Source organism: Bos indicus x Bos taurus, chromosome 4, assembly GCF_003369695.1.
Source record: "Bos indicus x Bos taurus breed Angus x Brahman F1 hybrid chromosome 4, Bos_hybrid_MaternalHap_v2.0, whole genome shotgun sequence".
Lineage (NCBI taxonomy): Eukaryota > Metazoa > Chordata > Mammalia > Artiodactyla > Bovidae > Bos > Bos indicus x Bos taurus.
The window spans coordinates 24,902,320-24,915,484 of record NC_040079.1 but is presented as its reverse complement, the minus strand read 5'-3'; the positions used below and the strand labels follow the sequence as shown (position 1 = coordinate 24,915,484).

The following is a 13,165-nucleotide window of genomic DNA, read 5'->3' as shown; positions in this document are numbered from 1 at the left end:
TTGGAGGGCTCCTCTTAAAAGATATTTAGGTCAAGGTATAGGTCTCAGGTCACAAGCCAGGAAAAGACATTGCAAAGTGTATAGGTAAGACTTATGGTTTAAAAAAAAAAAGACAAGGGATCACCAAAATAACTAACCAGAAAAAAAGTAGCCAGGAGACAGAGACTTTACCAGAATGGATTCAGGGGAGAATTAGGGCTATGGTCTTATTTCTACTGGGTCTATGGAACCTGTCTTAAAGAAGGAATTCAGAGAACCTATAGATTAGTTAGCCATGGAGGAAATTGTTCCAACCGCATATGATTAGACTTTTTGAAACTACGATATGCCCAGGTGATCCCTATACAACTTGAATGTAAAGGATTTCTTACCTAAGGAAAGGATCATGTCTTTCATGATCTTAACTCTAATTTCTACTGCATTAATAGTGGTAGAACAAATGTTTTCAAATGGCAGAGGATTTGCTGTTTTTCATCAAAAGCAACGATCTTGACATTTAAAGATATAGTCCCTTACCTTAGTTACCTTCTTGAATGTATCCCTCTTTCTCAGTCACTCTTTTCTGTAGGGCATCCATGTAGTTTCAAGAAAACTAACTCCACCTTTATTTCCAGGGTGAGGGTCATGTGGTCCAGACTAAGTCTATCAGTGAGTTTTATGCCCTTGGCTCCAGCAACTGCGTCATGTATGGGCATGTGACCTAAATCAGTCCAATCAAGGAAAGACAATGTCAGGGTTTTTGTGGTAATGCTAAGACAAAGACACATTCCTCTGGCAGTGAAAGCAGTAGCATGTAACCTGGAAGGTCTTGGCCACCATCTAGGGACCAGGAGGGGAGAGTCTATTGAGAATGGAGCTCTCACTAGGGACTAAAGCAGAGAGGTAAAGAGGGAACCATCAAATCCTCTCCACATTGTGTGAGCCATCTAGCCAAACATGTCCCTGAAGTCTTTGAACTTTTCTACTTACGGGAGCCAATAGATTCAATATTTTGTTTAAGCCTATTTGAGTTAGATTTCTCTTTCCTGAAACCAAAGCATCCTCAAAGGATAGAACAAACATGATTAGTAAGGAATGGAATAAATTTTCAGTACATAGAGAGTTAAATATTAAAAATGACTCATACAAGAGAAGTGATATGTGTTGAAAAATGAAAGTGGTGCAAGCATTTCTTGACCTTAGAGTGGTAAAAACCTGAGTGAAAGAATAAAGGCTTATGATTTGTAAAAGGAAAACATTTATAGATTTGACTACTTGAAACTTTTTAGTTTATGTAGATGAAACAGTACCACAAACAAAATTAAAAGATAAATGAGAGATTCTAGAATTTTTGCAACCAAATATATATATGACAAAGGGTAGTGTCCTTTATCGGAGAAGGCAATAGCACCCCACTCCAGTACTCTTGCCTGGAAAATCCCATGGGAGGAGGAGCCTGGTAGGCTGCAGTCCATGGGGTCACTAAGAGTTGGACACGGCTGAGCGACTTCACTTTCACTTTTCACTTTCATGCATTGGAGAAGGAAATGGCAACCCACTCCAGTGTTCTTGCCTGGAGAATCCCAGGGACAGGGGAGCCTGATGGGCTGCCGTCTATGGGGTCGCACAGAGTCGGACACGACTGAAGCAACTTAGCAGCAGCAGCAGCAGTGTCCTTTATATATAAAGTACTCTTACAAGTTTATAACAAAAATACATTTAAAAAGAAGTGTAAAGAACATGAGAAGGTAAAAGACATGAACAAGCCATGTGGGTAAAGAATATGAAAAAGCAAAAGAGAAGAAAGGGAATTCAACTGGTCAACTAAAATGAAAAAGGTCCAGAGTTAATAGTAAAGAAGAAGTGAAAGAAGAGTGAAAGTGTCAGTCAGTTAGTCATGTCCGACTCTTTGTGACCGCATGGACTGTACCCTACCAGGCTACTCTGTTCATGGATCTCTCCAGGCACAAATGCTGGAGTGGGTAGCCATTCCCTTCTCCAGGGGATCTTCCTGACCCAGGAATCAAACCTGGGTCTCCCGCATTGCAGGCACGTTCTTTTTACTGTCTGAGCCACCAAATAAAACCAGATATCTTTGTACCTAACAAATTGTCAAGAATTTTAAAATAATAACTTCCATAGATAAAGATTCAGGGAAATAAACACCCTCATACAATATGGGGCATGTAAATTGGTTCATGAGCTTCCCTGGTGGCTCAGACAGTAAAGAATCTGCCTGTAATGCAGGAGACCTGGGTTTGATCTCTGGGTCGAGAAGATCCCGTAGAGAAGGGAGCGGCTACCCACTTCAGTATTCTGACCTGGAAAATTCCATGTACAGAGTAGCCCGCAGGCTACAGTCCATGGAATTGCGAAGAGTTGGACATGACTGAGCCACTTTCACTTTCAAATTGATTCAAGCATTCTAGAGAGCAGTTTGGCATTATGTACTTAAAATCTTAATATGTGCAAAACATTTAAAAGAGTAATTTCATTTTTAAGACTTTATCCTAAGAAAATAACCAGAAACACTCACAACATTTAATATAAGAGTACTTAGTAAAGCATACCTTCTTTATAATATTGAACACTTAGAGATAACCTACAAGTTCAAAAAGAAGTATTCTATAAATCATAATACGTTCCTTTGATGAAAACTATGCATCCAGTAGGAAGCAGATTGTGGAAGATGCCATGATATCAGAAAATGTAGATAATTTATTTTTCAATATATATGCTCAAAAGAGAAGAATGACTGGACGGACACAGGAAAATATTGATAGTAATAATATCTCAATAGTGGACTTACAACAGATTTTCTTCTTTGTGAGTTTTGAATATTCTAAATCCACCTCATGTTTTGCATATATTTTTAGGCACTGGAATGCCAAGCCCAGTGCTCTGGACATAGAAGGTACTTAACGAATACATGCTGAACTGAACTGAGTGATCAATTGCTGGTTAAAAAAATGCAGTGGGGTTGTCTTATGGAGTAGTGCACTCACAAGAGTTCTTTAATCAGAAGCTAGCTAGCCATCTGTTGTACTAAAGACTTCCATTTCATTAAAATAAAAAAATGTCTACACCTTGCCCAACTCCATTTTCTTCCCAGCCATTTCCTGCTTCTCTCACAGCCGAACTTCCAAGAAGAGTCTTCACTTTATGCATTCCAGGTTGACTTCCAATGCTCTAGAAACTGTGCTCATCAGATCTAATCCCCAGACTTTATCATTCATCCTACCCCAAAGAGAATTGTTTATCCTTTCTTCTTTGAAGCTTTCTTCTCCCTTTACTTGCAGACTTCACTCTGTCCCATTCTCGCGCTATCTCTCTGGACCTTTCCAATCTCCTCCTCCGGCTCTTCTTCCTCTGACTGCTGCCTGCGTGCTTTTTTCCCCTCAGGGTCTTGGCATTCTTCTCACTCTATGGCCTCCTCAGGATATCCCATCCATCCTGAAAATTTAGCTACCAGTGGGCCCTGACTTCTGAACCTATATAGTCAGTCCAAACTTTGCTCCTGATCCGCAGATGTGTCTTTCATTTGCTACTGGATAGCCTATAGTCACTGAGAACTTAATATCATCATCCTCCCTTCCCCCCACTTTTGCTCTCTTCCTATTTAGCTTAGTTGATGTCATTACACTTCAACTTTGGCCTCTCTCCCCTACTCCCAAGTGGCTATCTAATCAATAACTATGTCCTCGATGCTACTTCTAAATCTCCCTTGGATTTCTCACTACTCTTCATCCCCCTGCTGCTATGGTGATTCAGACCATAATCCCTTCCTTAGACTATTACAGTGACCTTCTAATTGGCTTTCCTGGCTCCAGTCTCAGTTTACTCTAGTTCGGCTGTCATCCTGCTACTACAGTTTTATTTATTTTTTTTAATATGAATGTTCACATCTCTTCCCTATTTAGGAACCTGTAATACCTTTCATGCTTATTGTCTTCAGTGTGAAGTCCAGCATAAAGTCCCTTAACTGTAAACCAAGGTTCTTCTCGATATTACTACAACCTCCCTAACCAGTTATTTTCAACCCACATCAGACTGCCCTGTCTTCTCTGAATGCAGTTTGCCTTTCCACACTTTTGTGCTTTTCCCCACTCTTTTCCCTTAGGATCTACTCTCCTCAGCCAACTCTTTGCCTCCTTCAGTGCCCAACCCAAACCTCAGTGTCTCTATGGGAAAAAACCCTCCGCAGCTTCCAAGACAGACATTAGGACAAGAGATATGGTATTTAAAGCAATGAGCTAGATGGGCAATTGTAGAGGACCAAGCCCAAGGGAGCTCCCAGCATTCAGAAATCAGGAAGGACCCAGCAAAAGAGACTGAAAAGGTAGAAACGAAGCACATGTGGTGTGATGGAAGCAAAGCAAAGAAAATGTTTCAGTGAAAAGAGATGGCTCACTAGGGCCAAGTATTATGGCTGCTGAGAGGGCAGTAAGATTAGGATGGAAAACTGACCAGTGGATTTGACAACACAGAGGTCATTGCAGCCTTCACAAGTATGTTTGTAGTAGAATTTCAGTTCAGTTCAGTCGCTCAGTCGTGTCTGACTCTTTGCGACCCCATGAACCGCAGCATGCCAGGCCTCCCTATCCATCACCAACTGCCAGAGTCTACCCAAACCCATGTCCATTGAGTCAGTGATGCCATCCAACCATCTCATCCTCTGTCGTCCCCTTCTCCTCCTGCCCTCAATCTTTCCCAGAATCAGGCTCTTTTCAAATGAGTCAGCTCTTCTCATCAGGTGGCCAAAGTATTGGAGTTTCAGCTTCAACATTAGTCCTTCCAATGAACACTCAGGACTGATCTTCTTTAGGATGGACTGGTTGGATCTCCTTGCAGTCCAAGGGACTCTCAGGAGTCTTCTCTAACACCACAGTTCAAAAGTGTCAATTCTTCAGTGCTCAGCTTTCTTTATAGTCCAACTCTCACATCCATACATGACCACTGGAAAAACCATAGCCTTGACTAGATGGACCTTTGTCGACAAAGTAATATCTCTGCTTTTGAATATGCTATCTAGGTTGGTCATAACTTTCCTTCCAAGGAGTAAGCATCTTTTAATTTCATGGCTGCAATCCCCATCTGCAGTGATTTTGGAGCCCCCAAAAATAAAGTCAGCTACTGTTTCCACATCTATTTGCCTAGAAGTGATGGGAGTATGGGGGACAAATACTGACTGGATTGGCTTGAAGAGAATGAGAAATGAGGAAGTTGATGTTCTTTGAGTGGGTCAAGGAGTAGATGAATGAAGAAATGATGTCTTAGAGGGACTTTGCTGGTGATCCAGTGGTTAAGACTCCTTGCTTTCTATGCAGAGGGTGGAAGTTCAATCCCTGGTCAGGAAACTATTATAAGATCCCAGATGCTGCATGGTGTAGCCAAATTGAAAATGTTGTCTTAGAGAGGATTCTATAATTGGTCAGGAACCAACATAGATTAGTTATTTTGAACTCTTAGAGTCTCTGAAAAATTTCCAAATAGAAACATGGATGCAATTTGGTGGTGCAAAGCTTTTAGTAATTAACAGGGATTTTAGAGTAGGGCTACCCAGGCAGTAGATTAGTCTATGGAAGTTTCAGTGTGAGTTATCTGTGGTTGCATTTTATCTGTTACTGACCTGGTTCATAAAGGTGCATAAAGACCTTCAGGCAGGACTTCTCAGAAGCTTCAGGAAAGACCTGTCCCTGCAGGGACTTGGGTGCAGAATTTTCAGACTGTTTCCAAACTCCTTTTGCTACTGTGTAGTAGGGGTATTGATAAGAATCTATAAGGCTGGTTTTTGATGGCTGGGCAGTACCAAGGCTGAATGGTTAAGAGGTAAACAGGAAAAATCTGGCCCACCCAATGTTGTGCATTTGAAAATGCTGTATTTGGAAGTATTTCTATATAATTCTTTTATACGGACATCATAATGGAGGTGGACTAAGTATTCACCTACCTATATTCGATGAATAGGTAGGCTGTTCTTACCTGCCTCCCCCTGGATATGAAATATGGAGAATACAAACTTTGGGTAGACCAGATCCAAGCTTTGATTTTGACCTGATACCTGTGTGACATTTTTCAAATAGTGTTTCAAAAAGTACTTTGGTACAGATCCCATGTAAAATGTATTTTTACTTACATGACTGAAGACAACCCAGGGACCATATATTTCCCTTCATAAAATTATTTATGTTGACATCCTAGGGCTTCCCTGGTGGCTCAGATAGTAAAGAATCCACCTGCAATTCAGGAGACCTGGGTTCGATCCCTGGAACAGGAAGATCCCCTGGAGAAGGGAAGGCTAACCACTCCAGTATTCTTGCCTGGAGAATTCCACAGAGAGAGGAGTCTGACAGGCTACAGTCCATGCGGTCACAAAATGTAGGACACGACTGAGTGACTAACAGTTTCACTTTTCTCTTCACACATGTTGATGTTCAGGGCCTGGATAATGAAATAGAACCAGTCATAGAATATGGAAGAACCTGGGGTTATACCATGCTTCCTGTGATTCCCCAAATGCACAGGGTGCTCTTATCTATGCCTTTGCTCATGCTTTATCCTCTACTCGGAATATCCCAATCCCCTTCTTCCTGGCATACTCAGATCTAAGAGGCCTTCCTTGCCAGAGGTCAACCCCCCTCTATGGTCCCCAGACTGTTTTCATGTGTCACTCCATCTCCACACCTACCACACTGAACGACAGTTGTTTGGTCTTCTGACTCCCTCATTGGGCTGTGAGTTTCCTGAAGTAAGTGATTTTTGTCTTCTTCCTCTTTCTTTTACATCTAGGGTAATGTTTTCACATTTGGGGCACACAATCAGTGCTTGTTGAATGGATGTGTGAGTGCTTGAGAGTATGAATAAATGAATGAATGAATGAACGAATACCTGAAAAGATCAGAAAAATGTTACCCCCACCCAAATGGAAGCTCATACAAACTTGAAAGTGTCAGTGACTTTACATATATGCAGAATTAGTACATAGAATGGCAATTTCCAAGTCCAACTGAGATGACAAGATCACTGCAGCATAGTATATGTAAAGAGGAGAGTGATACTCACCAACGACTCATAATATGTGTGGCACAGATGGTGAGAACTGTGCTGATTAAAATCAGACTTGAGTGATAGGAATTGATTGATTGTCGTCTACATTTGGGAGAGAGTTTTGATCTGTGGAACAAAATGAACATTTTGGCCCTTGTGATTTCTTTTAAGAAGGTATTTTTCATCTTAAAATTTAAGGGTAAGGTAACAGCTTAATAAACATGTTTTTCTAAAGCATGGCTTCCTTATAAAACCAAAAAGAACAAGCTCGCTGTTACATCTCTAAAATGGAAGTTACATTGTTGAACTCATCATTTCATACCTGCATGCCTCGATTTCTTCTCTGCATCCTTTGTAAGATGATAATAGCCCTTCCTAGTATTTACATTATAAAAGGATTGTTAATGTAAATTAGATCGTATAAAATGGGTTATGATGTCTTCTTTGAAAGACAAGCACCATACACAAATGAGGTATTATTATTTAGTTTTTCCTTTTCAGTCTCCTTAAATGAGAATTAGATGAAAACTCTGCCCCTTAAGCAATATCCAGTGGGTAAATGATTATATTGAGTTGAGTAAAATGAAAAAAAAAAATCTTCAGCCAGAAACTCGGTTTGTGCAGCTTAGCTAGTCTCCATATAAGACAAACATACTGTCTTTATTTGTGATGTTCACCACCATTCTTTGTCTCCTCTCTGTGCTGTAATCACAGTCTGAAGACAGTTAAGCCTTCCAGTTCAGTCACAGTTGCATTTTAGAGAACCTAGAGATCCGGGAATGATTGCAATTGAGAAATAATGTTTCATTTAATCAAGCCATGCAGCTGGTTTTGCTACTGATGTAGGGCCTAATTCAACTCCTGGTTTTTAGGCTCAGGTCACTATCACGGCAAGCTTTTCAGGTTGATTACTGCCATTGCCTCTGTGTCCCTTTTAGCACCACCCAGGCCAGAACTTTCCTATCTTCTCCTTGGAATACAAGTTACTAAGAGGAGTTGAGGAGATTAGATCTGAGGAGTTGTTGTGAATGTCAGAAACTTTACTTCATGTCATGAAGGGGTGAGAATGGAAACCCCGATGGTGAAGGATTCAGGATAACAGAGCTGGTGGTGGTGGGCTGCCTGTCCAGCATGACTATTCCTGGCCTCTGTGTGCATAGTAACTCCAGCTTACTTCTAGCTCCTGGTCCGTGTTCCCTGGTGCCTGCGCCCTGCTCCTCCTCTCTCATCCAGACCCCTTACAGTGCTCATCCATTATGTCTTGGTTCACCTTCAACACACAGGCCATGCCTACCAAGAGCATGGCCGTGAGGTAATTGAGCTAATGCAAAGGTGGTAGGTGAGTCTTCATGGTGGCCTCATGTCCCTACTTTTAGGAAGAAAATCTAGGGATTATATCTTCTACTTTGAAGGCAAATTTTTTGAAACAGTTGTCTGCATTCACTGGTTCCACCAATTCCTCAATTCACCGTGAGCTGCCTTCTGCCTCCACTGACCCAGCTCTCACCCAACTGGACAGATACCTTCTTGGAGCTCCCTCCGTAGATGCTTCTTGGGCTTTTCTCACTTGATCTCTTGACAGCGTTTACTGTTGTTGACCACAGCCTGCTCGTTGAAATGTGCTTTTCCCTTGTCCTCTGTGATACCTCACTCCACTAGTTTCCCTCCTGCAACCTCTCTCTAGTTTCCCTCTCTCTGGCTTTACCTTCTCTTGATCTCCTTTTTTTGGGGGGAGGGGGAGGAAATCCTTTCTCTGCCCATGTTTTAAGTTTTGGTATTACTCTGGTTTCTCTCCTGGGCCCTTTTCTCTTCCATGACACTCCCCCCACATAACTCTTTCATCCCCTTGGAGTCGATTGTTGCCTATCGTGTACTGATGCTTCCTGAACCTGTACTCTCAGACTTCCAGATCAAACTGCCTCCTCATAACCTGTGAGTGTTCCCCAGGCATCCCAAACCAAACATGACCACAGCTGGCCTCATCTCTTTAAAAAATGTCTTAGTGGGTGATATCACTGTCCACCCAATGTGCTCAGTCGCTCAGTTGTGTCCAACTCTCTGTGACCCCCTGAATTATAGCCTGCCAGGCTCCTCTGTCCATGGGATTACCCAGGGAAGAATACTGGAGTGGAGGCTGCCATTTCCTTCTCCAGGGACCCAGCTGTTCAAGTCAAAAAACTGAGCACCAGTTTAAACTATTCCCCTTCAAAATGCCAGCATTCAAGCCATCACAAACTTCAGTAGATTATACTTCCTATATGACATGACTTGTAAGGCTCTGTATAAATTGTTTCTGTTAACCTCTCCAGTTTCATCTCTGACCACTGTGTCTCAGCTATCCTGAACTATTTTCAGTATTCAGATTCTTGGTCATTTCTGTCACCTTCAAAATATGCATCCATGTGCCCTCCATTGGAACAGATCTGCCTCACCTCTTTATGGGACTAACTTCTTCTTACCTTGTAAGTCTCCATGTGGAAGCACTAACTTCCAATCCTCCCAAAGTCTGGGTTAGGTGTCCCTCCTAGAGTTCTTGGTAGTCTTCTCTTTATAACACACTGTTTTATGGGAGCTGCCATTCCTGTTTCTGTCTTGCCCTCTACTGGAAGCTCTACTGAAAGGTTTCTGTAAGCAGGAAGCATATTTACTTCATTTACCTTTGGGCTCATTGAACCAACAAAGTACTTGGTACAAAGTAGATGCTCAGTGAATGAAAACAAAGGTTAAAATATCACTATGAGAATAGACAATAAATTTCCAATCGGAGGATACAGTTAGGATTTTACAAAACAAAGATTTATCAAGTCTCTTTGACATCAAAGAGATTTGAAGATTATCTAAAACTATTTAGAAGAATTTATCAATAATAGAATCATGAGCAGAGAGTAGTTAATAGATTTAGATTTCAAATCTGTCCCTTATGGGCTTCTCTTCCAGAATTCAGAATCCAGACTGTCAGCTATATTTTGGGGTCCCCCAAGCATTCCATCTTCTCGACTCTCCATAAACTTTTGGATTCATAACCCACTCCATACTTGAGAAAATGGGGATTGGAATAAGGTAAGTGCTAGCTTTTCTATTTTTTCCTCTATTACTTCATTTTCAACCATGTACTATACTTGTAGAACAATAATTTTTAAACTCTCTCTCTGGAGTCTTGATCAGGAGGTATGACTGACTTCCCTGCTTGTCTAGCTGGTCTCACAGTATTTGAATATCCTATGCATATGATGAAATGTTGCAAAGTGCCTTGAGATATTATATCCTTTCAGATTTTCTTATTTCATGACTATTTAAATTCTTTATCATTATTCTATTGAGTTTTTCCTAATATTACTCCACGTAGAAAAAATAGTGAATTTTGAGAAACCAGAAAGACTTGCTGTCCATTCTGGGACAACTTTTGGATCAGATGCACACTCAGAATGCAGGGCATGAGCAGTGTAAGCAAACTTCAGAAACAGCTCTGCTTCAGCCGCACTGCATGTGGATGACTGTTCACTGCACACCCACTGTCAACCTTCTCGAGCCCCTTGTTAATGTTGTCCAGTCTCTAAGTCATATCCGACTTTTTGCAACCCCATGGACTGCAGCACACCAGGCTTCCCTGTCCTTCACTATCTCCCAGAGTTTGCTCAAACTCATGTTCATTGAGTTGGTGATGCCATCAAACCATCTCATCCTCTGTTTTCCCCTTCTCCTTCTACCCTCAATCTTTTGCAGCATCAGGGTCTTTTCCAATGAGTCGGCTCTTCGCATCAGGTGGCCAAAGCGTTGGAGCTTCAGTATCAGTCAGTCAGTCAGTCGGATCAGTCACTCAGTCGTATCTGACTCTTTGCAACCCCATGGACTGCAGCACACCAGGCTTCCCTGTCTATCACCAACTCCCAGAGCTTACTCAAACTCATGTCCATTGAGTCAGTGATGCCATCCAGTCATTTCATCTTCTGTCATCCCCTTCTCCTGCCTTCAATCTTTCCCAGCATCAGGGTCTTTTCCAATGAATCAGTTCTTTGCATCAGGTGGTCAAAGTATTGGAGTTTCAGCTTCAGCATCAGTCCTTCCAATGAATATTCAGGATTTATTTCCTTTAGGATTAGGTGGTTTGATCTCTTTGCTCGAGCCCCTTACTTGCTTTCATTTTTAGAAAATTTATTATTTATCTCCATATTTGTTTATTGCTTATCCCCAAATTAGAATGTAAGCTTTATAAGGGCAGGAATTTTGTTTTGTTCACCAGTATATGCTCAGCACTTGGAACAATAACTGGTTACATAATAGAAACTCAATATATATTGATTGAATGAACAGTGTCTTTCAAAAAATTTTTAAGAGACTGATGCATACCCAGGCCTCTAGGGATCTAATGTAAATCTAGACCAAAGCTTTATTGCCCTCAACTTTTTGATGGATGGCTAAGATAATAACATTGACCACACGCTGAATGAATTTACAGATGTAAATTGTTGTGCATCTATAAATTATGCACAACTGCAAAGGATAGCCAATAAGTTGGATGATACAATCAGGGTTCCCCTCCCCCTCATCAAATCCTGACAAAATGTAATGGTGAATCATACCTAACAATATAAAGGGACAAATATAAAGCACTCAGAGATCCCAAAATTCAATTGTACCAGTACAGGTTGGGGGCGAGATGACTTACAATTGCTCACGTAGGAAGATTTAGAGTCTCCTGTTGATTGTGAGTAGATGATGAGTCAACTCAGTGTGATATAACTTCCAAAAAAGATCAATCTTTTGTTGTATTAATAGAAATATAGTGCTCAGGTTGGGAAGTAGTTCTCTAGTACTCACTGGTGATCAGGTCACATTTGTTTTGCTTTATGAATTCTGATCTTCAGCCTTTAAGAAAACCATTAATAAACAAAAGGTTCTTCAAGAAGAGTTTAAAAGGGTAAAATGGGATCTTGTAATCAGTGTCACATCAGAAATGATTAAGGGTCTAAGAGTCTGTGTTGGTGTGTGAGGCGGAGGGAGAGAGCTAGCTCATGTAGCTACCTTCCGAAGTGAGAAGTGCGGTCCTGCAAGGAAAGTTATATTTTTTCTCTGGGTAATCCCAGAAGACTGAACACCCTTGAGTAGAAGATATAAGTATGTATGTTACAGCCCATTAGAGTTTGTCAACAATTACTATGTTTGCCCAGTAATCAGGTGGACAACTGGTGGAGGTTGTAAGTTCCTTGACCCTGGTGGTGTTCAAGCAGAAACCGGGCACACATGCCTCATGTCCTGAATACATTTGTGATGGAAGTTCAAACACTGGGGTAAGGGATTGGATTAATCACAATAGCAAACACACATTGGGTGCTTACTATATGACAGGTACCATAATAAGTATTAATGTGGGTTATTATTTTTAAAACATCAATCTTACTCCATGGTGAAACTGAAAGTGAAAGTCGTTCAGTCGTGTCCAACTCTTTGCAACCCCATCGACTATACAATCCATGCAATTCTCCAGGCCAGAATACTGGAGTGGGTAGCTGTTCCCTTCTCCAGGGGATGGTCCCAACCCAGAGATTGAACCCAGGTCTCCTGCATTGCAGGTGGATTCTTTACCAGCTGAGCCACCAGGGAAGCCCAAGAATGCTGGAATGGGTAGCCTATCCCTTCCCTAGCGGATCTTCCCTACCCAGGAATTGAACCAGGATCTCATGCATTGCAGGCAGATTCTTTACCAGCTGAGCTACCAGCGAAGCGGAAACTGAGGCTTCAAGGGGTTAAGTAACTTGCCCAAGGTCTTAACACCTTGTACAAAGCAGAGCAAGGATTTTAACTTATGCAGTCAGATCCCTGATTTTAACTTATTATTCTAAGGACTCTACTAAAAAAAAATAATTTTTAACTTTTTATTTTTTTTGGCATATAGTCGATTAACAGTGTTGTGATAGTATCAGGTGAATAGCAAATGGACTCAGCCATGCACACACATGTATCCATTCTCCCCCGAATGCCCCTCTCTGCTACATTTTAAATGGCTAACCAACAAAGACCTACTGTGTAGCACAGGGAACTCTGCTCAGTGTTATCTGGCTGCCTGGATGGGAGGGAAAACCATTCTTTCCTACCCTGAGATTCTACCACTGTAATGAAGTAATCAAACCAAAGAGCTTAT

General features: G+C 41.4%; 1 protein-coding gene across 2 annotated transcripts in view; it reads left to right on the top strand.

Annotated features, from left to right (window-relative positions):
* Window positions 1-13,165, top strand: part of MKLN1 (muskelin 1) — a 380,366-nt gene that overhangs the window by 13,134 nt on the left and 354,067 nt on the right. For both annotated transcript variants that reach the window (XM_027538968.1, XM_027538969.1), the window contains exon 2: window positions 9,964-10,086. In XM_027538968.1, the coding sequence (XP_027394769.1) occupies window positions 10,070-10,086 (17 nt within the window). In that variant the 5' untranslated portion in view covers window positions 9,964-10,069. The remainder of the gene's footprint in view (window positions 1-9,963; window positions 10,087-13,165) is intronic.